The 24,857-nt window shown below is 40.0% G+C and overlaps 1 protein-coding gene across 7 annotated transcripts in view; it reads right to left on the bottom strand.

The window, feature by feature from the left end:
- ATRN (attractin) overlaps positions 1–24,857 on the bottom strand; it is a 160,014-nt gene that overhangs the window by 5,568 nt on the left and 129,589 nt on the right. For 4 of the 7 annotated variants that reach the window (XM_082358967.1, XM_082358970.1, XM_082358969.1 and 1 more), the window contains 3 exons: positions 13,230–13,308; positions 9,692–9,799; positions 4,693–4,807 (listed from right to left, as the gene is read on the bottom strand). In XM_082358967.1, the coding sequence (XP_082215093.1) occupies positions 4,693–4,807; positions 9,692–9,799; positions 13,230–13,308 (302 nt within the window). The other 3 variants (XM_082358973.1, XM_082358968.1, XM_082358972.1) reach the window with 3 other exon arrangements.

The following is a 24,857-nucleotide window of genomic DNA, read 5'->3' as shown; positions in this document are numbered from 1 at the left end:
ACTATTTGCACATGCCATGATACTATATATAGAAAACCCTAAAGTCTCCACCAAAAAACTATTAGAACTAATAAATGAATTCAGTAGTTGCAGGAGACAAGATTAATACACAGAAATCTGTTGCTTTTCTATACACTAATAATGAACTACCAGAAAGAGAAAGCAGGAAAATAATTCTGTTTAAAATCACATCAAAAAGAATAAAATACCTAGGAATAAACTTAACCAAAGAGGTAAAAGGGGCTTCCCTGGTGGTGCAGTGGTTAAGAATCAGCCTGCCAATGCAGGGGACATGGGTTCGAGCCCTGGTCTGGGAAGATCCTACATGCCGTGGAGCAACTAAGCCTGTGCGCCACAACTACCGAGCCTGTACTCTAGAGCCCATGAGCCATAACTACTGAGCCCACGCGCCACAACTACTGAAGCCTGTGTGCCTAGAGCCCGTGCTCTGCAACAACAGAAGACACTGCAATGAGAAGCCCATGCACTGTAATGAAGAGTAGCTCCCGCTCGCCGCAACTAGAGAAAGCCTGTGCGCAGCAACGAAGACCCAATGCAGCCAAAAATAAATAAATAAAATAAATAAAAATTTAAAAAAAATTTAAAAAGAGGTGAAAGACTTATAATCTGATAACTACAAAACAGTTATGAAGGAATTTGAAAATGATACAAAGAAATGGAAAGATATCCCGTGTTCTTGAATTGGAAGAACATTGTTAAAATGTCCATACTACCCAAAGCAATCTACAGAGTTAAGGCAATCCCTATCAAAATAACCATGACATTTCCCACAGAACTAGAACAAATAATACTAAAATTCATATGGAACCACAAAAGACCCTGAATCGCCAAAGCAATCTCGAGAAAAAAGAATGAAGCTGGAGATATCACGCTCCGTGACTTCAGACTATACTAAAAAGCTACTACAGTAATCAAAACATCATGGTTTTCCCACAAATACAGACACATAGATCAGTGGAACAAAATAGAGAGACCCGAAATAAACTCATGCACTTACGGTCAATTAATCTATGACAAAGGAGGCAAGAATATACAATGGAGAAAAGTCTCTTCAATAAGTGGTTCTGGGAAAACTGGACAGCTACATGTAAAAGAATGAGATTAGAACATTTCCTCACACCATATACATAAAGACCTAAGTCCAAGACTTGAAACCATAAAAATCCCAGAAGAGAACATAGGCAGAACACTCTTTGACATAAATCATAGCAAATATTTTTTTGGATCTGTCTCTTAAGGCAAAAAAAATAAAAGCAAAAATAAACAAATGTGACCTAACCAAACTTAAAAGTTTTTGCACAGCAAAGGAAATCCTGACAAAATGAAAAGACAACCTACTGAATGGGAGAAAATATTTGGAAATGATATGACCAATAAGGGGTTAATATAAAATATATAAATAGCTCATAAATTCAATATCAAAAAACCAAACAACCCGATTAAAAAATAGAAGACCTGAATAGACACTTTCCCAAAGAAGACATACAGGCACCATACAGATGGCCAACAGGCACATGAAAAGTTGCTCAACATCACTAATCATAAGGAAAATGCAAATCAAAACCACAAGGAGGTATCATCTCACACCTGTCAGAATGGCTATCATCAAAAAGATCACAAATAACAAGTGTCAGTGAGGATGTGGAGAAAGGGGAACTCTTGTATACTGTTGGTGGGAACGTAAATTGGTGAAGCCACTGTGGAAAACAGTATGGAGGTTCCTCAAAAAAATAAAAGTAGAACTACCATATAATCTAGCAATTCCCCTCCTGAGTATACTTCCAAAGAAAACAGAAATACTGATTTGAAAAGATACATGCACCCACAACGTTCATAGCAACGTTCACAGCATCATTTATAATAGCCAAGATATAGAAGCAACCTAAGTGTCCATTAACAGATGAATGGATAATGAACATGTTTTTTATACACACACACACACACACACACACACACACACACACACTGGAATACTACTCAATCATAAAAAATAATGACATTCTGCCATTTGCACCAATATGAATGAACCTAAAGATTATTACGCTTAGTGAGTAAGTCAGACAGAGAAAGATAAATACTCCATGTTATCACTTATATGTGGAATCTGAAAAAAGAGAACAAATGAATATATAAAATGAAACAGACTCACAGATACAGAGAACAAAGTGTTGGTTACCAGTGGTGAGAAGGAAGGCAGGAGGGGCAGGACAGGGGTATGGGATTAAGAGATACAAACTACTATGTATAAAATAAATAAGCAACAAGGATATATTGTACAGCACAGGGAAATATAACCATCATTTATTTATTTATTTACTTATTTAAAGAATGATTTTAACTGCAGGCGAATGGCTTGGATGGGGGTGTGGGAGGGGGTTGGGGCTGTGATTTTAGAGGTCAAGGGTAGAAGAAGCAGACTACAGGGGAGAGATGGCAGCTAAGGTTAGATGAGAGACGTGGTAGAGTAAATGAAACAAAGTGGAAGAATGAGACTCCAGATGTAGGACCAGCAGAACTCGCCCGTGAATTATACATAGAGAGGTGAGGACTGCCTAGGATGACTCTTGAGCTTCTGGCTTGAGAAACTGGCTGAATAATGAATTCCTTTACTGAGATGGAGATCAAAGGACCAACTGGTTGGAAAGAGGGCAAGCTCCATTTTGGACATTTTAGGTTTGATAAGACCTTCAGGCATCCAAGTAGACATTTCAAGTAGGCAATTGAATAACTGGGTGTGAAGCTTGGCAAGGAGGACAAGAATTAGAGATATTAACCTGGGAAAGACAGGGATTACTTAATTTTTGGGAATAATAAGCTCACAGTGAAAAAGAAAAAAGCCCAGGGTTTAGCAGGAGGAATCTTAAGGTGTAGAGACTGGAAAGCAGACTAGCCATTATTTTGTAATAACTTTAAAGGTAGTACAATCTATTATAAATATTGAATCACTATGTTGTACACCTGAACCTAATATAATACTGTAAATCAACTATACTTCAATAAAAATGAATGAATGAATGAATGAAATGGGGGCTAGAGAAGGGGTGGCAGGGATGGCCCCACCCTTGGGGTAGCTCTCAAGCAGTGAGCAGGTCTTCATCAGGAGTCCAGGGGGTTGGGGCACATCAGGCAAAGTCTGGAGGAGGAAAGGCCACAGTGTTGCAAGCCTGTCACCGCTCCCCTCCCACCCCTAGCCAGTATCTTGCCCTCAGGGAGCACCAGTCAATGTCTGCTGAGCTGGGCAGGAGACCAGGAGACACTGCTCCAGAGCGTCAGGTTAATGGGTCATTCTGCCCTCAACATGGACAAGGCCAAGTTAGGGGCTGAACTCACAGGAATCCCTAGATGAGGGCAAATCAAGCCATTTGCTTATGAAATGAAGACAATAAATCCTGACCTGGCCATGCCTAATGTCCTCCCTCATAAGAACACCACGGACCCAGACCTTCCGAAAGCTGAGTTGGAGTGGAGGCCTGCAGAATCATCTCAACTGAAAGTTGTCTAAAACATTCATATTGTCTGAGGCATCCCTCCAAAGTACTCCATGATTAATCAAAATACTTCCAAAACTATATTCCATATTTCCTTCGTGTTCAACAGTAAAAGAATGTTTATCTAAATTATGATTCAAGTATTTGATGGAGTAGTGTAAAAGATGGGTAAAACACTATACAGTAAGTTGTAAAAATGTTTATGATAGTTACATGAAAAAAGAAGAATAAAAATTAGTTATACAATCACTGCAACTAAATTGCTGATAAGGGCTGGAAAGGAAACAGAACAGTGAAAATTGGTGGGTGTTGGATGGTAGAATTGTGAATAAATTTTCAAAAACTTCCTTTAGGATGTTATAATTGTTGTTTGTGCCTTATACTTAGAGTGAAAAAGAAAAAGAAATACAGTAGTGTTAGAAATACCAATTTGAGAACCACTAGCTTGAGGGAGCTAGCTGGAAGCCATGAGAGCAAGTAAGATGACAGAGGAAGAGCATATGGAGTGAAGAGGGAGAAAGCCTACATTTAGAGGCAGAGCAAGGAAAAAGATAGTAAAGGAGCAACACAGACCTGGGGGACTGGAAACACTGGCGGCAAAGAAGGTTTGGCCAGAAGCACCAATACCACTGGCAGGCTGAGGCGGCTGGGGCAGTGCGGAGATCCAGATTTTTCCCAGGAAGGAATGGTGACCTCAGGTAAGATGGGTTAGGAATACAGTGGCGATGGGATCATCTCTCCAAATCCTCACAACGACATGAGGCAGGCACTACAGGTATACCCCATTTTATTGTGCCTCACAGATACTGTGTTGTTGTTGTTTTTTAACAAATTGAAGGTTTATGGCAACCCCGCATTGTCAGATAATAGTTAGCATTTTTAGCAATAAAGCATTTTTAAATTAAGGATGTACCTTGTCTTTTTAGACATGATGCTATTGCACCTTAACAGGCTACAGTATAATGTAGACATAACTTATATGCACTGGGAAACCAAAAAATTCATGTGACTCGCTTTATTGTGATATTTGCTTTATTGACGTTTTGTGGAACCGAACCTGCAATATCTCCGAGGTCTGCCTGAATGCAATATTGTTTTTATAACCAAGTTCTCTACGAAAGGGAAGGAGCCTTCACACATCTAAAACATAAACCTCATTTGTCAATGACCCTCATCTACTCACCCGATTGCCCAGGAGGAGGGATTCCACCGAGGCCTCGAGGGAGCCTCACAAACACAGAGAGGACAGCAGCTTTGTTGCCAAAACACGGCTCCAGGGCAATGGGCTTGGGAACAGTCTGGTGGAATAAAACAAAGAATTACCTAAAGCAGTGTTTCTGAAGAAACACCTTCACAGCCTTTAGAGGTGATTTTTAAAGATGCCCCTATTTCTATTGCTATGAAACAAATCACAAACTTCGGTGCTTAAAACAGCACCTATTTATTATCTCAATTCTGTAGGTCAGAAGTCCAGGCAAGAGCTCTGTAGGGCTCTCTGCTTAGGGATATAGGTCCTATTCGTGTCTTCTATCAGTTCTGGAAAAATTCTCAGCTCTATCTCACAAAGGTCTCAAGGGTCTCAGCTCTTGTCTTCAGAAGGTGGAAGTCAAGTTATCAGCTGGGTTCCACTCTTACCAGGAGGCACTGGGGAAGAACCTGCTTCAAAACTCATTCAAGTTGGCAGAATCCAGTTCTTTCCAGCTCTAGGTCTAAGGTCCCCATTTCCTTGCTAGCAATCAGCCAGGGGCCACTCTTCTCCTGGAGGCCACTCACATTTCCCCCTACCTGGTCCCTCCAGCTTGAAACCAGTGATGGTGCTCAAGTGCTTCTCATGCTTCCTCTTCTGCCACCAGCCAGAGAAAGCTCTCCTTTTATCTTAATATCAACTACCCTCAGACTTTAATTACTTCTGCAAAATCTCTTCATAGTAGAACCTGGAGTAGTGTTTGATTGAATATCCATGAGACAGGAATCTTGGGAGCCATCTTTAGGATTCTGCCATCAATTTCTTCAAATTGGTTGAAGAAAATCATTTCCAGAACCACTGTGTCTACAGCACAGGGGATGAATAGATGAGTGAAATGGTAGAAGTGGGGAAACCAGTTATGAGGCAACTGCAAAAACCTAGGTGGGAGAGGATAATGGCCTAGATCAAGGTGACAGGTAACAGTGGTGGAGGTGGTGCACAGTGGTCAGGAAATATTTTTGAAGATAAAGTCAAAAAGATTTGCTGATGGACTGGCTATCCAATGAGGATGAGAGCAAGGACGAGTCAAGGACGATTCTGGCCTGAGCAACTAGGATGATGAGTTGGGGAAGTTATGCCAGAGGAGCAGGTGTGGGGAACAGTATCTAGAACTCAGTTTTGAACATGTTAAATTTGTTAAGATGCTTATTAAGACATCCAAGTGGGAACACTGAGCAAGCAATTTGATACATGAGTTGGATACTCACAGGAGAGGTTTGAGGGGAGAGGTTTAAACATCATGGTGTTTAAATCCATGATGGATAAGATCATTGCTATGTTCTGAATATTTATGTACTCCCAAAATTCATATGCTAAATTTTTTTTTTTGGGCTGCACTGCGTCTTCGTTGCTGTGCATGGGCTTTCTCTAGTTGCGACGAACCGGGGCTATTCTTCATTGTGGTGCGTGGGCTTCTCATTACGGTGGCTTCTCTTGTTGCGGAGAATGGGCTCTAGGCGCGCGGGCTTCAGTAGTTGCAGCACGTGGGCTCAGTAGTTGCAGCATGCAGGCCCGAGAGCAGGCAGGCTGCAGTAGTTGCGGTACGTGGGCTCCACAGTTGTGGTGCACGGGCTTAGCTGCTCCGCGGCATGTGGGATCTTCCCGGGCCAGGGATCGAACCCGTGTCCCCTGCACTGGCAGGTGGATTCTTAACCACTGAGCCACCAGGGAAGTCCCATATGTTAAATTATAATACCCAATGTGATAATATTTGGAAGTAGGGCCTTTGGGAGATGATTAGGTCATGAGGGCACAGCCCTCATGAATGGCATTAGTGCCCTTAGAAAAGAGACCCTGAGAGCTCCCTCACCCCTCCTACCACGTAAAATTACAGCTAGAGGGAATTCCCTGGCAGTCCAGTGGTTAGGACTCTGCACTTTCACTGTCAAGGGCCCAGGTTCAATCCCTGATCGGGGAACTAAGATCCCATGGTGCAAGCTGCATGGTGTGGCCAAAAAAAAAAAAAAAAAGATTACAGCTAGAAGTCACTATCTATGAACCAGAAAGCAAGCCTTCCCCAGACACCTAATCTGCCAGCACCTTGATCTTGGATTTCCCAGCCTCCAGAACTGTGAGAAATTAATTTCCATTATTTATAAGCCACCCAGTCTCTGATACTTTTTATAGCAGCCTGAACAGACTAAGACAATCACCAATGGTGTAGGTGTAAAAGATGTGAGAAGAGGCGCAAAGACTGAGCCTGAGATGGCCACGAGCGTTAAAAGATGTTGGGAGATGAAGAGGGTTGAACGAAGAATACAGAGCACAGAACAGCCAGAAGGTGAGTGTGTGGTGTCCTGACAGGAAAGTCAAGACAGCATTTTAAGGAGCAGCCAGCTGTGCCGTATGCTGCTGACGTGTGACATGGGGTGTCACGTAGGCTTGTCTATTCTTCTCAATCCCACAAATTATCACTATTTTATCAGGGCAACGTTTGCTTAGATTTAGGCACATGTTCACCATCTGATTTATTCACTATTCCCTCTTATTCCACCCTCCTGGGGTAATTTCCCTCCTCTCTAGCACATCCTTTAGACATTTCTTTTATACACGTCTGTTGGTGGCAAGTGCTCGGTTTTTCCCATAATCTGAGGATATCTTTATTTTATCCTTGTTCTTGGGAGGTAGTTACTGGGTACACTATCCTAGGTTGGCAGTTCTTCTCTTTCAATACTTTGAAGACATTCTTCTTCTCTCTTGTAGCTCCTAAGAAGTCAGTCAGCTGTCACTCTGTCATTCCTTTGTAGGTGATCTGTTTTTTTTTTCCCCAGTTATTTTTTAATGTGGTAAAATGCACATAACAAAATTTACTATCTTAACCATTTTTAGGTATACAGTTCAATGGTATTAAGTACATTTATATTGTTGTGCAACCATCACCACCATCCGTCTCCAGAACTCCTTCATCTTGGAAAACTGAAACTCTATACCCATTAAACGGCAACTCCCCATTCCTTCCTCTCCCAAGACCCTGGCAACTACCATTCTATTTTCTGTCTCTATGAACTTGACTACTCAAGGTACCTTATATAAGTGAAATCATACAGTGTTTGTCTTTTTGTGACTGGCTTTCACTTAGCATAATGTCTTCAAGGTTCACCTATGTTCATCTATGTACATACATACATTGGTCAGACTTTCTTTCCTTTTTAAGGCTGAGTAATATTCCATTGTGTATATATACCACATTCTGTTTAACCATTCATACCTCAATGGTAGGTTGGTTCCAACTTCTAACTACTGTGAATAAAGCTGCTATGCACATGGTGTGCGAATATATCTTCAAGACCCTGCTTTCAAGTCTTTTGGGTATATACCCAGAAATAGAATTGCTAGATCATATAAAAATTCTATTTTTATTTTTTTGAGGAAGAGAAATACTGTTTTCCACAGCAGCTGCATCATTTTCATTCCCACTAACAGTACACAAGGGTTCCAATTTCTCCACGTTGTAGTGATCTTTTTTTGTTCTGGCTAATTTTAAGACATTCTGTTTGTCTTTGGAGTTCTACAGTTTCACTATGATAAACCCAACTGTAGTTTTCTTTCTCTCCTGCCTTCCCTCTGCTTCCTTTCCTTACTCCTGCTTACAATATGTTTTGCTAGAATCTGTATAATCATGTCTTCCATCAGTTTTGGAAAATTCTCAGCTCTTTGAATATTGCCTCTCCTCCATTCATTTGTTCTGGGACTGTGATAATATATATGTTAAGTCTTCTTATTCTATCCTCCATATTCTCATTATCTGTCATATTTTCCATCTCCTTGTCTCTCTGTTCTGCAGCCTGTGTAGTTTCTTCAGAGTCATCTTCCAGCTCAAAAGCTCTCTCCTTACTTGTGTCTGATGTGCTGTTTAACATGTAAACTGAATTATTTAAAAAATTTCAACTACTGTATTTTCCATTTCTAACAGTTCCATTTGGTTCTTTTTCAGGTGTGATTGGCCATTCTTGACTCTCATGGCTTCCTCATCTTTATGATTCTTTCGTTTCTTTAAACATTTCATACAGACCTATATTATATTCATTAGATGTCAATTCTGTTGTTTCTGCTGACTCTTATTCATGGCTTTTCTCTTTTGTCCTTGGTGATCACAGATTCCTTGGTCTTGATCCATGGGAGTCCTACATGGCTGAATTGGGTATGTTTTCCCTCAGACAGGCTCTACATCTACTTCAGCTGTGAGATGTGGTGTGTTACCAGTCTAGAACCACGTTAGACCACACATGGCTCTGGTTTTGGTTCATGGTTTGTTCTTTTTTGGAGGAGGGAAAGGAGAGCGGTCCCTGGAAATCTCACATACTTCCTGTAAGCTCAGTAATGCTTTAATAAGTATGTTAGGACATATAGGTTTTATATATATATATATATATATATATATATATATAATATATCTATACACATACATACACATATGTTTATATGTGTGTGTATAATATCTCCATGAACATATAGCTGTTTCCCAAGAGTATCTGAAATATTTCATCATTTTGTTAAAAGAGAAAGTCTTATCATTTTCTTCATCATGGTGGGGGGGGGTCAGAATTATTTATTTTGACTACAGAATTCATAGTCAATCATGATTTTTCCCCTTTTAAAAAATCCCCCAAAATACTTACAAGGAACAATGGTTCAATTTAGCTATTTTCAAGTTTTTAAGTATTACGCCACAGAAAACTTACAAGAATATCAGACAAGTTATTTACATTTTAAAATTCCCTGAATATGAGACTGCTTAACAACGTGAATCAAAGATTAGAAAATGAAAGCAAAAGAATACCTGACACTTTCAGTGTGTGGACTTACTGTTAAGAAGAAAGAGAGAGGATAACATAAGAGGCAACAGAATGAGGCTCTTGCTCTCTCTGGTTCCCCAGACTTAGAAGCATGAGTTTTGATAAGTTAAGTTACAGGGACTTTTGAAATACAATCTCACCTTTATACTCCCCCCAATAAGATCAGGAGGCTCTTCATCTGTTTCCAAGGCAACATTTACAGAAGCAAAGGGACGACTGGCCATCTGCTGCATCTCTCGAAGAAGTTGCTGATAAGTAATATAGCAATCATTAATGCAAAGAGCACTGAGGGGATTTTATTAGAGAATACTACATATTAAAAATACCTCATCCTCCCTGATTCAAACAAATCAAGTCCAAAATGATATTTTTGAGACAGCTGGGGAAAAGTGGACATGGACCAGGTATTAACATTTTAATTTTGTTGGCTGTGATGACAGTACTGTTATATTAAAGAAAAAGTCCTTATCTGTTAGAGATACATACTAATGTACTGATGGATATAATGCTATGATGCCTGCTTGTTAAACACATAAAATAAATTATCCTATCTCCTCATACTTTTATTACTAGATTAAAGCCAGGCTTTCTTTTTTCCTGCTGAAACTTGAACCAAGTATTTACACAGCAACAAAAACTATCCTTTGTTACACAGTAGATAGGAACTGAAAGAGCTCTTTGTTCAGAGAGGTGGTATAAGCTAAACACAAAAAACCATGAAGTTTTGCAGAGCAGAGGGACAACTAGGGGCTCTGGATTTAGGGAGGCTTGGCTATGAATACCTGCTTCAACACTCTCCAGCTGTGTGACTTTAAAAAAGGTGTTTAAAGTCTCTGGGCTTCAGTTCCCTCCTCTCTGAAATGGGTTTTTAATCCCATAAAAGTATCAGTAGGATTAAATGAGATGCTTTAACTAGCACAGTGCCTAGCACATGGCGTGTGGTCAATCATATATCATTAGGGATATCAGAAATCTGTGCATGTCACTGAAGCTCTGAGGTCATGCTGTGGAAGACAATGAGGCCCTACTTCAACCACTCCCTTGGAACTATTGTGGGAGACAGAATCTTGGGCTAGATAGATCATGGCTCTGTTTTAGAAGGGCATTTTTATATTAAACATTGTGTTAACATGTCAATAATCACATTCCTACATCTCACAAAGCTATTGGTCCATTTACTCAACAAATACACATAACAACAACCCTCCTCTGGGTTCTCTGCTATTCTAAGTGTGGAGTCACAGTGAGACAGAGTGCCTACCTGCCTCCAGTTCCCAGTCTAGTTCCTTTATGACAAGTGCAGGAGATAATGTGAGTAAAGGCACTTAAAACAGGGCCTGGTATGTAGCAACGATTTAAGCAGTATTAGCTGCTATTATTTTTGTTGTTATAAAAAATATCAAATCACTTTTCTACAGTTCTGAGAGGGCTAAATCATGAATGATATTTTAGAAAAGATAAAATATATTTTGAATGGTCAGGTTCACAGTAACAGAGAAATTTTAAGTCACAAAGGTAAAAGCTTAGTTTATTGGTTGATCAACTGTGTAATAAGCATACTTTTTTGGGGGAAAACCTCTTCTCTACCAGGTGTTCATCTTATTTTCTTTCATGTACACTGAAAATATTTTCCAGTTGGTTGTTTGTCTTCTATGTTATTCATTTGTTTATTTTTTATATACTTAAGCAGTAATTTTATGCAGGTAAATCTATATGATGTTTTAATCATCTTATATGAAAATAATAATTTTGTTCCCTTTCCAAAAGTAACAAAACTTCTTATTTCTCTTTCTCTTAGTTCAGAGTCTAGAATACCCAGAACAAAAGTAAGTGACTATGGGGACTACATTGTGATTAGAAACATGGTCTGTGAAAACAGAAGTTCTAAGTTTAAAGCCCAGTTTGGTGTCTTTATTGTAACTGTGTGGTGATGGGTAAGTTACTTTGCTTCTCTGAGCCTCAGTTCCTCTATTTGTGAAACAGGACTAGTGTCACTAACTATTTTATAGGGTTGTTGTGAGGATTAAATTAGTTAATCTATATAAAACCTCTTACAACAGTGCTTACAATTTAGAAATGCTCAAATGTCAGTTCTTAATATGACTAACTTGTCTGGATTTTATTGGGTACCTCTATATTTTTTCATCATGGGTGATGCTGGTTATTTGGTTATTCTTCAAAGTGTTGAGGACGTATTATTTTTGAGTTTACTAAGAGTTTTGTTTTTAAACTAGGAATGAGTGTTAATATCAATAAATGACTAAATGATTACTTGGCCACTACTGAAAATTTAGGTTTTATTTTTTTACCCACTAATATAACATATCCTAGTAGGTTTTCTGGTATGAAATGATCCCTTTTCTACACTGGTAAACTAGACTGCTGCACGTACAGTCATTATACAACTGGTCTTTACTTTTTGGTGCTACCTTTCTCAGGTTTTGGTTTCAAGGTTTCTAAGCATAAAATGTAGCAGGATTCTTTTAAGCTTCCCATCTTTTCCTTTACCCTGGAACCGTTTATATATTTTGGAAATAATTAATTCTCATAAGCATCCAAGAAGGAATAGACTATTATTATCTCCATAAGCTCATCTCAAATTGAAACTCCTTGGGTCTAATACACTTTGTGGAGAGAGTAATATTTTGACAAGTTTTTGATTCCTTCCTTGGTACTAGTTTATATGGCTTCTCACTTTTTTATTACACATTTGGATAACATATTTTTTCAGAATACTGTGCTATTTGTTGAGATTTTAAAATATCTTAGTAATAGAGCTATTAAAAAGAAAAATAACCTCTAAATATGTTATCCACTGAATTTTTAAAATCATAATAAAGAGGATGTAACACTACCTCTATGATAACATCACCTTTACATGGGTCAGAAAAGGTGTCACGGCCCCCAGGAAGAGGCTCATATCCTGAAGCCTATCTTAACCCCATTACAGACACTAATGTTCTATGAACAGTGCTGCACGTTTGTGAATTTTGATTTTAGATATTTCTGTTCTCTTCTAAATCTTGTCTATAGATCAAGTTTTATATAGAAAACCAAAGAGCACAAAGTCTAGATCTTAGTGCACTTCTATTTAGCAACAACGCAATAGACATGATGACTAAAAGGCAGAGTGAAAGTTGCAATAAACAGTTTTTGTGTTGTAATTTTTCATCAAGTTTATTTATTTGATTTGCCAATTATAAATATTTGCTGGACTTATTAATATTACTTTTGGAATGGAGCTCTGGAAATAAATCAACACTCATTAATAAATAAAACTCAAGCAAATACTTAATTAGACACACATTTATCATTCCTTGAATAATGAGAAATTTTTGAGATTTTACTCTCATCCTCATGAAAGGCTCCTGTAAAGGCTGTGCTACTAAGCCTTCAGATCTCCAGCCTGAGTTAAGGAACCAGCTTCTGGTAGGAAGGATAAAGTTGACACCTGTAAGTCAATATGATTCTTAAGTTTCCTTTTAGAAAGTTAAAACCATGTGGTACAGAATGAACTATAGCTTATATAGCGCTGATTGAAGTCTACTGACCATACATTACTCTCTCTATAGATATGTCCATCAATTATCACTAAATAGCAAAAATGACTTGCTTAAGGGAAATACAAAGGAAAAAGCTCTTACAGGGATTCATTAATCTTTAACCACTGAGGCTTACCTCTCTACGTCTGGAAGCCCAACAACTTTGTTTGATCTTCCAAACCACAGCAGCCACCAGGAGCAAAGAGAGGAAACAACTGTGAGAAAGGAAAGTACTGAGTTATTATCCCAACCCCCAGAATCAGCACACTGTCATCCACACCCCATGTCAGGCAGGGAAACAATCCCCCAAATACCAACTCCAAGCTCCTTTCTGATGAGTCATCACAACCATGTCCTGGTTCATAGGAAACAAAGTGTGAGAAGACTTTGATAAGCTGGGCTTCCCGACCCAACCACTAGACAATACTGTCTCCACAAGGTACTCTGAGAGGAGAGCCTTGATTTCCTGCCGGCCTTTATCAGAATGGTCCATCATGGTTTATCCCAAATAATAAAAACAATCCTATGATAATTATGACAAGTAACAAGCATGCTATTTAATCAAATTAGCAAAAATCTACTGGTAAAGTCTAAAAAAATGAGAAAAGTTAACAAAGTAACAACCAGCTTTTCATAAGGAACAATAAATGTATATTAGTAATATATACTCAAAGTAAATACCTATTTTTTAAATAAAATAAAACAACTAAATTCAAGCCAAAAACTTTCTTAAAAGTATTAGGAGAGACGAAGTCCCAGTGGTCTTATAACTGCAAATGATTTCAATGTTCTCTCAACATTCAATGCCTCTTAAACCAGGCACCGAATGGTTTGAAAAGCTACTGTGACAGCAAAGAGAATGACTGACTTCTGATTAAAAGGACTAATGAGCCTAACAAATAAACCTCTTAGTAACCGCTAAATAATTTTAAAACTGGCATTTTCACTCATTAACTTGTAAAAGGGGCTTGTTACAGAGTACTGTTCCAGAGTGTTACAAGCAGACACAAGGCTCTCTGCCCCTGTAGTTGGGTACTCTCTTGCTGAGCTCTGTGTTTGCAGGATGGGGTTGGCTTTACGAGAGGCAGCTTCAACGCACAGATCGCTGAAGACAGGCCTCCACAGCTGGCTGGTGACAGGCCCTCTAAGGTGCTAGGAGGACTGAGCTTCTGCCCTTTCAGAAACAGAAATTAAGCCTCCCTCAGCCCATTACTTCCCTAAGAGGCACAGAGTGCAGACCTCTCCAATGGGTCCCCTGACAGAAGAGAAGCTCCCCAGGTTCTCAGTGGAGAGTCTTCAGTTCCTATCTTGCTGGGCCTCCCGTCTGTCCTGACACTGATGATCCTTCCTCCTTTCTGACAGTTTCTATTTTTCTTTTTATCAGTACTTTATTGAGGCAGGTCCTGTTCTAGGCTCATGGAATACATCAATGAACAGAACAAAAGACCACTTTTCCCATGGAGTTTACATTTCAGCAGATGGAGGCAAACAGTAAACAAAATAAGTGAGCAAATTATAGAGCATGTCAGAAGGGAGTAAATACTACACAGATAAAAAGATGATAAGGGTAAAGAGGTTCAGGAGTGACAGTGGCACTCTAAAGCAGAATGGTCAGAGTGGGTGGGCCTTAATTCTTGAGAAGGCGACATCTGAGCTAAGACATAGAGGATGTGTGGGAGGAGGCTTGTGAAGGTCTGCAGAAACGCGCCTGGGCAACCAGGGTCAGCCAGTGCAAAGCCTGAGACAAGGATGTGCCTGGGATTTCTTGAGGAACCTCAGGAGGCCAGTGTGGCTGGAGTGGGGGCGGGGGTGAAGTTAGGCCAGGGATAAAAACATAGAGGTAAGAAGAGGGCAGATCATGAGGGCCCTACAGGCATTATAATGGTGTTGGATTTTACTGAGTGAGATGAGCCAGTGCAGGTTTTTGAGCAGAGAAGTGTCATGATTTAATTTATGCTGAGGAGACCATTAAAGTAGCAATGCAGAAATAGAAAGGAGTCTAGGTGAGAAATGAGGGCGGCTCAAACCAGGATGGTGGTAGCAGGGGTGTGAAAAGCACTTTGGAATCTGGACATGACTTGAAGGTCAAGGCAATAGGATTTCCTGATGGGCTGGATGTAGGGTATAAAAGAGAGAAGTCAGGGTCTGAGGAACTTGCCATCAAACCTGGACAGGGAAGGCTCTGGGGGGAGCAGGTGCGAGACAGCAGAGAGTTTAGTTTTAGACATGTTGAGTTCTAAGACATCTACCTGAAAGCTATGGGGAGATGTCGTGAGCAGATACATAAGCCTGGGGGCTGGTTGCCAGGTCTGGGCTGGAGACAGCATTTGAGAGTCATCAGCATATACATGGTATTTGAAGTAATGAAGTAATGAATCTGGATGAGGTCATCAAGGGGATGAATACAAATAGAGAAGAGTATCTTAGGGGCACCCCAACACTGAGAAGTTGGGGAGAATAGGAAGAAGCAGTAAGGGAGTCTGAGAAGAGTAACCTTCTTAGTCTTTCATGGTTTCTATGCATAATCCTGCTTCCCCCACCTCCCCCCCCCCCCCCCCGCATCAGCTTGCTTTCTGGTACTTTTATTCTAATAGATAAACACATGGTGGCAGCAAATCCACATGGAAGAACATGAAACAGATGAGTTGGTCAGGATGCTGCTGATGCAGCTGAATACAGGGCTGGCCTCAGAGGCAAGGAGTCTGGTGTCACTCAGAGGCCTCTCTTGGACTATCCTCAACACAGAACTGTGAAACAGTGCAGCTGAGAAGGTCTGTGCCCCTTATCCCTGAGGGGCTTCTGTCTTCAATGCAGACCTGTTAGAAACACCAACAATCCAGTTCCTTCCACCTGTTCCAGTTTTTCTGAGAGACACAAACAGCATACCGACATACAATGATAACACAACAATGAAGAATTTACTAGTTATTTCAAAAAAGGTGGCACTTCCTGATACCCCTCCCTTCTTTTTTTTCCTACCACTAATCTGGGTACAGGTGGGGCTGTGACTCAGTGTTCATCTTACTGCAGTTCCTCTTATCAATTGTTTTCTATAGTTTTAAATACAAATGTAATTTTTAAAAAAATCATGGAAATTTTCAAACATACACAAAAGAAGAGAGACTGATCCAGTGAATCTCTATATGTTCATTACTCAGCCTTGCAATTATTAACATTTTCCTATGGCATTCAAAGATCATTCTTAAAGAAGTGTATTTCTCTCTTTCAACACAGGGACACTGGCCCCAAGCTAAGGGTCTTTCACTTCTTTTCAGCTCTGTACCTAGGAAAAAACAAGAATCCTTTGTCCTTTTTTGTCCTAAACCTGTCCCTGCTTATCAGAGGCTTACACTTTCCTGAGACTATGCTCAGAAATCCATGTCTTGACTCTAGGTCTTTCTTTCCATCTTTTGTATCAATATATATCTTTGAAAACACAATATTTTCTGAGAGCTCTGTGTTTGGGGATGTTTTTCACCAGCTTAACTGTAATTGTGTAAGTAGAATGATACTTTTGAGAGTGTACTGAACTTTCCTTTTCCTGCCCTTACAAGTCTAGCCTTTCTAAAACTATATATTCGAGACTGCCCTGGTGGCCCCGTGGTTAAGAATCCGCCTTCCAATGCGGGGGACGTGGGTCCAATCCCTGGTCGGGGAACTAAGATCCCACATGTCACGAGGCAACTAAGTCCACGCACTGCAACAACTGAGCCCACGCCACAACTAGAGAGCCTGCACACCACAACTAAGACCCGTCTAAGCCAAAAATAAAAATAAATAAATAAATAAATAAAATAAAAACAAAAAAACTACATATTCATTTCTTGGCCTGGCCTTGACCTCCCAACCAGTCTAAACACAGAGACACTGCTGCTTCTTCCCAAGTTCCTGTGATGTGCACTTCACCATTCTGGTTTGAATTAGATCCAGAGTGGTAGGACCCCATATCACTTCCATCTTCTGGAAAATGAAATGATCAACAAGACATGGATGTGTCAAAATGTCTGCTGTCAATCTGGCAAGGACCTTAGCAGAAGTTCAGATAATTAAAAGTTTTACAAAAACATACCTTGCCAATATCAGAAATTCCCATTACAGTCCCTCCTATTGGTCAGTGCCTCCTATTGGACATCCCCTGCTTCTCCTTTTTATTCTCACCCAAATGCTATCCTCTAAGGCACCTCTAACTCCAGTCACACAGATTTTCACAGAGTGTTAGTCTGTCTCTCCCTCTTCTACTAATAATCATTATCCTGACCACACTACCACATCACTTCCAGATACAAAGCTCTTTCACATGCATCACCTCATTTGATTTTCAGAGAAAGCAAGCAAATGGGTCTTATTATTTCCCTCTTTATACACACAAGGCTCCTACTGGAGTCTGGGAGAGCATCTCATTAAGACACAAAGAGGGCTTAATGGATTTATCAGGATCTAGAGTTTACTATTCACTGGGCCCAAGGATTTATCAGGATCTAGAGTTTACTCTTCACTGTGCCCAAGTCTGGGAGTCCTTTTCTAACTTATCTCACACTGATATTTTCTCATTTGAATCACTGAGCTACCCCCTTCTACCCCCACCTCAACTCTAATTCTCTCTTCTGTATTCTATGAGCTATTCTTCAGAGTGCTTAGGATTATCTGTATACCTTTCCTTCTCTCCTTATGTTTCATGTATATCCTTTTGGACCTGGTTAACTTGCTCTGGGAAAATATTTTCTTCCTCATGCTCATGAAAAGGACTCCATTCTCAGCTAAAAGCTCATCATTTCTACTTCCTAAACAAAATCCAGAAAAACCAAAGTTCTGCATTCTTTTTTTTTTTTAATATTTAGCAAAAGTCCTTTATTTTATTGTCTTTGAACTCAATGGAAGCTTAATGGAAATTAAATTAAGTTTAATTTTTTAAAGTTAATTTTTATTGGAGTATAGTTGCTTTACAATGTTGTGTTAACTTCTACTGTACAGCAAAGTGAATCAGCTATGCGTATACATATATCCCCTCTTTTTTGTATTTCCTTCCCATTTAGGTCACCACAGAGCACTGAGTAGAGTTCCCTGAGCTATACAGTAGGTTCTCATTAGATACCAAAGTTCTGCATTCTTTTCCAAAGGTTCCCACATTCAAAAAAAGGGAGAAGTGATAAGAACACCATCTGTCCTTGTTTTCTACACAAGATTCTGTGGTCCCTGATCAATTCTGATGGTGTCATTCAGTCTTCCACCAATCAGCTGAGGTGACTAATCCTCACTGGGTTGGTACTTGGCAGCTGAGTCACCTCACTCTGTACACATGGTCCAAGAACATAACATACCTGCTAATTGGAGCTACCGAGTTAGCACACGACCTCTGCATTCCTATCAGCAGGACCACGAGCTTTTTTCCCCTCAGAGAGGTTGGTGTCTATGGTCCCTCATGGCTCTGCACTTCTCCTGAAGGTCTGCTTTACTTTCCACATATATTGGAGCATGACTCTGTGCTAGATGCTGAAAGTGTGTGTGTATAGAGGGGTAAACAAAAGAGACACTGTATCTGCTCTCCTGAAGCTTAGAGTCTAACTGTGGACACATAGTACGCAAGTACAGAACTGTGGTAAGTACCGTGATGAAAAATAATACAGTTCCATGGGAGGGTAGAACAAAAGGAGAGAATTTAGTTTGGGGGTTCATTGATGGAATCTTGGAGGAAGTGACACTGTGCCGAAATTTGAAGGATGAGTGTGGTATAGTAAGAAATATACATATGGTCTTTGTCCCGAATTCCTGGCACAGGGCTCCTAAAACCCTTGAAATCTCCTATGTGATAGGAGCATCCTCTCCCCTCTTTTTTACACAAATGTTCATAATGGCTTTATTTGTAATAGTCAAAAACTGGAAACAACCCAAATGTCTATCAGGAGGTGAGCAGATAAACAAATTGTGGTTTATCTTTACAGAGAATATTACTCAGCCTTAAAAAGGAAGAAACTATCTTTTAATTTTGATTTTAAAAATCTTTAAAATGTATCTTTACCAGTTTTCTACACAAAGTAATTTATATAATACAGAAGGGTATAAAAAAATGACAGTGGTTTTGAGTCTGAATTAACTATTTTTTATAACATGTTTATGGAGATGTAATTCAGGAGTGTCTTTTCTCCCCTCATGGGAGGGAAGGACCTAAATAGCTTCTGGACGGGGCTGGCCACCAGAAAAAATAATCATGTGATTAAAGGGTTAGACCATTCAGCCCCCCAGCGCACCTCCCCTCCACAGGAGGGTAGAGGGACTGGAGATTGAGTTCAATCACCAATGACCAGTGATTTCACCAATCATGCCTACTCAATGAAACCTTGAAAAAATGTGGAATGACGAGGTTTGGGGGGCTTTCAGGGTTGGTGAACACATCAAAGTGCTGGGAGCGTGTCATGCTCAGAAAGCATGGAAGCTCTGTGCTCTCCCTCTTGCCCTCATACCTTGCCCAATGCATCTCTGGGTTGTTGAACAACCACTGGGTTGTTCCTGAGTTGTATTCTTTATAATAAACCTGCAATTTTAAATATAGTGTTTTCCTGAGTTCTGTGAGGCAACAGCAAACTGTTGAATCTGAGAGGGGTCACAGGAACAACCCAAACTTGTATTTGCCAGGCAGAAGTATGGGTAGCCTTGGGACCCATTTGTGGTTGACGTCTGAAGTAGAAGCAGTCTTGTTGGACTGAGCCCTTAACCTGTGGGGTGTGCACTGATTCCACGTGGTTAGTGTCAGAACTGAATTGTAGGACAGTCAGTTGATGTCAGAGAATTGGTTTTTGTTTGGAAAAACAAAGCAATGGGTAAAAGTATACAGGTAAAGGGTAAGGAGAAGAGCGTTCCAGAAAGAAGGAAAAGTATGTGCAAATGCCATGAGGTGGGAAGGAGCTTGGTGCTTTCTAAGAAACAGAAGGAGGCTCATGTAATGGGAATGCAGAAGAGAGTAGCATAAGGTGAAGGTGGCGAGGTGAACAGAGGCCAGTTCATGCAGGACCCTGGTTTTTATTTTAGATACAATGCAGAGCCACTAGATATGAGATAAGTGGTTAGATACAAACTAATTCATGATTTTAAAGGTCTCCTCTGGACTTTTTGTGGGTTGTAAAGGAGCCAAAATCAACGGAAATAGTCCTGGCGAGATTGTGATGGTTAGGGCTCGGGTGGGGAGTAGAGGTAGGGCAGGTTGATAACTGTAACTGCTGGGATGTGGTGACGGAATGCCTGTTGGGTGTGAAAGGGAAAGAAGTGACTTGGAACCAGCAGCATGATTTGCCAATTAGTGATGTGGGGAAGACTGGTGAGGAAGGATCAGAAAGTTCATTTCTGGGCATGTTATGCTGCAGATGGGGATGGCAGACTTCAATCAGAGAACACAGAGTAAGGAGATGGCCAGGGTCAAGCTCTGGAAGAATAGCAACAATGAGAAGTTGAATAGAAAAGATAGTTCAGCAAGGAAGGCCAAGAAAGAGCAGCTTCAGGGCAGTATGGACTCACAAAAGGCAAGAAGAGTCTCACTGATGGGGTGATCAGTTGACTGATACTGTTGCAAAGCCAAAATGATAAGAACTAAAGACTAACTTTTGGATTTAGCAATAGAGATGTGCTAGCTTCCCTCAACAAAAAATAATTAGATGGGGTGTTGGGATGGAAGCCAGATTAGAGACAGCTAAAAAGTAAAAAAGGGGCTCCATTTTTAGGGTAGTAAAAATACTCTGATATTATGACAATGGATATGACATTATACATTTGTCCAAACCCCACAGATGTACAACACCAAGTGTGAACCCTAAGGTAAACTATGAACTTTGGATGATTATGATGTATCAGTGCAGGTTCATCTTTAGTAAAAAATGTATAATTCTGGCAAGTGATGTTGATAATGGGGGAGGCTATGCATGTGTGGAGGCAGGGGGTATATGGGAAATCTCTGTACCTTCCTCTCAATTTTGCTGTAAACCTAAAATTGCTTTAAACAAATAAAGTCTCTAAAAATTAAAAGAAAGGAAGGAAGAAAGGAGGGAAGGAGGGAAGGAGGGAAGGAGGGAGGGGGAGAGAGAGAGAGAGAAAGAGAGAGTGAGTGTATGAGAGAGGGAAAGGAAAGGGGGGGAGAGAGAGAAGGAAGGAAGGGAGGGAAGGAGGGAGGGACGGAGGGACGGAGGGAGGAAGGGAGGAAGGAAGGAAGAAGTCAGTCAGTCAGTCAGTCTAGAGTATATGGATACAAGGAGGGAGGGGGTTCTGGAGAACTGCCAGAGTGCTGGGGGGGAGCTGCATTCAGAGCGGCCACACCAGATGGCTTCTTCCCTCCTCCCTGCTTGTGCTGAGCAATGGAAGAGAGCAACTAAGGCAGTGAGCTCTGGTCCTGGGGCCAGAGAGGCCAGGCAGGATGGATACTCTCTCATACAGAAGACCAACTAACAATATACCTAACCCAGCAGCACACTCTGCCTCCATACTCCATACTCACTGGAGGCTGTGACAGACAGAAATGGCAACCATACACAGGTAAACACAGAATCTTCAACATAACCAAAAATCAGACATTTTGAGGAAAACCAGCATTGTGAAAGAGAGGTACCAAACAACAACAACAACAAACAGCATCTGAGGAGACAATTATTAATAGCATAAAATAAGACTTCAAAATAAAATAATAATATTTATTAATCTCACAAAGGAATATGAAACTAAACTGCATTCATAAAATTGAAAAAGGCTACAAGGAACATATATTAGAAATAAAATGCAAATGTTAAAATAAAAAAACCTAATCAGATGACTCAACAAAAGAAATGGACCCAACACTAGACTAAATTAATGAGCTGAGGAGCTCACCTAGAATGTAGTGCAAAGGAAAGTGAAAAAGAAATGAGAGTTCAGTTAAGAAATATGGAGGACAGATCCAAAGCTGTACTCATTCATCTACTAGAGAAGTCCAGAATGCAAGCAAATAGAATTAAAGGTGAGGAAACAAAGAAATAGAAGACAATGTTGCAAAACTCAAGACTCCAGTCTTCAGACTTTATAAAAGGTCCTCCCCAAGTATCAAATTCTTTCTCAGATCTTTTCTGAGAGAATGACTCTAGGATATAGTTCTGCGTAACAACAACATCCAACAAAGGACAAGACATGGGACACATTCAATGGTGCAAGAAAAAACCAGTAGAACTTAAAAAAACTGTTCCTATATTATATAAAATAATTACAGTCTAGAATTTAAATTCCAGATGACCCCTACCCAGGTGGTGGTCACTGGCTGGTGGTGGGGGAATAATTACAGGGCTCTCTCAGAGCCCTAAAGCCACCTGCTCTTGCAGGAACAGGAATCATGAAGCTGTCAGCTGAAGCCATGCTCACATCCTCTCAGTAGTTAATGATCTTCTTTTCCATCTGACCTCCTATGCTTTAGCTTGCATATGGATGGATGTAATACTGCCCCAGCCCCTGAATCCACACAACTTTCAGCTAACTCAGGGGTTTTTAATGCCAGCTGAACATAAGAATCACTGGAGAGCCTTTAAAATACCATGATGATCAGGTCCCATACCAGACCAATTAAATCAGCATCTCTGGGGGCAGGGCCCAGGCTGCTGCTTCTTTTTTAAGCTCCTCAGGTGAATTCTAAAGTATAGTTAGTGCTGAGAGTCATACGAGAACTGTTTCAGGCTCTCAGAACCCAATTTAAAACTTGTAGGAGAGGCCTCTAATTAGCCCTGTTCATCTTCGCATGTCAAATTACAGGTTCATTTGTATATAGGCTGCCCTTAAGTGCTAGACTGTTAAATAACTGCATTAAAGCGTGATTACGTGGTATAATAAAAACATGGGTAGGGTGGAGTCCAAGAAGACGTGGACTATGGGGTGAATGTGCCAGAAGAAGACTTCATAGAGCAGACAGGCTGGGTTCTGAAAGAGTAAGAATATGACAGGTCAGTGGGATCAGCTAAGTACCCCTGAGGCAAATGCAGAGGAGAACTATTTAAGTGTGTCACCCTCCCAAGCCCCACTGCTCACATGGCCAAAAAGGAAGGGGATGACAACTATCTTGGAGGGACTTATAATTTGGTGGAAGTCACAGTGCAAAGATTCAAGAAATATTGAATTTGCAAGAATATAGGAGGATTCATTGGTTCCACTCTGGAGGAACTGTGGAAGATGGTTGGTGTCAGTGAGTGAGCATAATAAAAAAATGTTGGGAGGGGTGGGAAAAGATTTTGAGATTTTAATTTTTCTGTGGTTAACACTAGAGAGGGCAATTTCCTTTTGAAATCTATATTTCTGTGGAAAGAAGATACCTCCTTGTGAATGGGAGAAAGTGTAATCACATTTCCAGCATTCCATATTGCTGGCATTGCATCATTTAGGACAGAGCTCCAATGAGCTAAGATGGGCATACTCTGAAAAATAAAACAGAGAGTGAATTCCTGGCCTAGTGGATGGTGTGGCTTTGGAGCTGAGGTAATTAATATCCTGCTTTCATTCATTGACAAGTTTCTGAAGCCTATCTATATGGAAATATAGTAAAGCTATAATTCAAGTAGATTCAAGATAGATAAAGGAACACCTAAAAATAAAAAAAAAATAACAATAGATAAAATGCTCATGAAGAAAATAAAGGAAAAAACTGACACATCTGCTTGGTGAAAAATACCATAAATAGGGTTAAAAGATGGTCCTAAACTTCATTAAGAAAAAGGTGAACATCCCAATAGAAATATGAGCAAAGGATACAAACAGATAATTCAAAACAAGAACTATAAGGTATAAGAGATTAGTAAATATCATTTATAAACAAATACAAATTAAAACAAGGTACCAATGACACCTCCCTGATTGGCAAAATTAAAAATAATGAAAAATAGTTAATGGTAGTAAGAGAAATAGGCAGAAATAGTAAGAGAAATTACATTCCTGCTGTAGAAGTGTAAATTCATGCAACTGTTCTGAGGGGCTATTTGGTAGTGTTTTTGCATTTTGATATAGCAATTTTAGGATAAAAATTATCCCAGAGGTATCACAGAAAAATGCAAAGACATTGGCAATACAAATTAAGGACCATCTGGGCTTCCCTGGTGGCACAGTGGTTAAGAATCCGCCTGCCAATGCAGGAGACACGGGTTCGAGCCCTGGTCCGGGAAGATCCCACATGCCTTAAATCTGTGGTTTTTTTCAATATTGAGCTGCACGAGCTGTTTGTATATTGTGGAGATTAATCCTTTGTCAGTTGCTTCGCTTCCAAATATTTTCTCCCATTCTGAGGGTTGTCTTTTAGTCTTGTTTATGGTTTCCTTTGCTGTGCAAAAGCTTTTAAGTTTCATTAGGTCCCATTTGTTTATTTGTTTTTATTTCCATTTCTCTAGGAGATGGGTCAAAAAGGACACTGGGTACTGGCAATACCCTAGGGGGAAAAAAACTCTTGTCCTGGGTAGTGGTTACATGAGCATGTTCAATTTGTGATAATTCACTGAGCTAGACATTAATGATTTCTAAGTGTTTCTGTAATTTTATATTATACTTCAATATATTTTTTTTAAAGAGAGAAGACAGATCCCATACAAGGAGTGGTTATTATAATGGCACTAACCTTCTGAATATTAATACTAGAAACAAGAAGAAACAGCAAAATGCCTTCTCAATACTTTTTTTTTTTTGGCCATGGTGCACAGCATGTGGAACTTCCCCAAACAGGGATTGAACCCATGCCCCCTGAACTGGAAGCGTGGAATCTGTTTTTTTTACAAGCTCATTCTTTTTT

Source organism: Balaenoptera borealis, assembly GCF_965194805.1.
Source record: "Balaenoptera borealis genome assembly, chromosome: 16".
Classification (NCBI taxonomy): Eukaryota; Metazoa; Chordata; class Mammalia; order Artiodactyla; family Balaenopteridae; genus Balaenoptera; species Balaenoptera borealis.
This window is presented reverse-complemented; position numbering and strand designations above follow the sequence as displayed.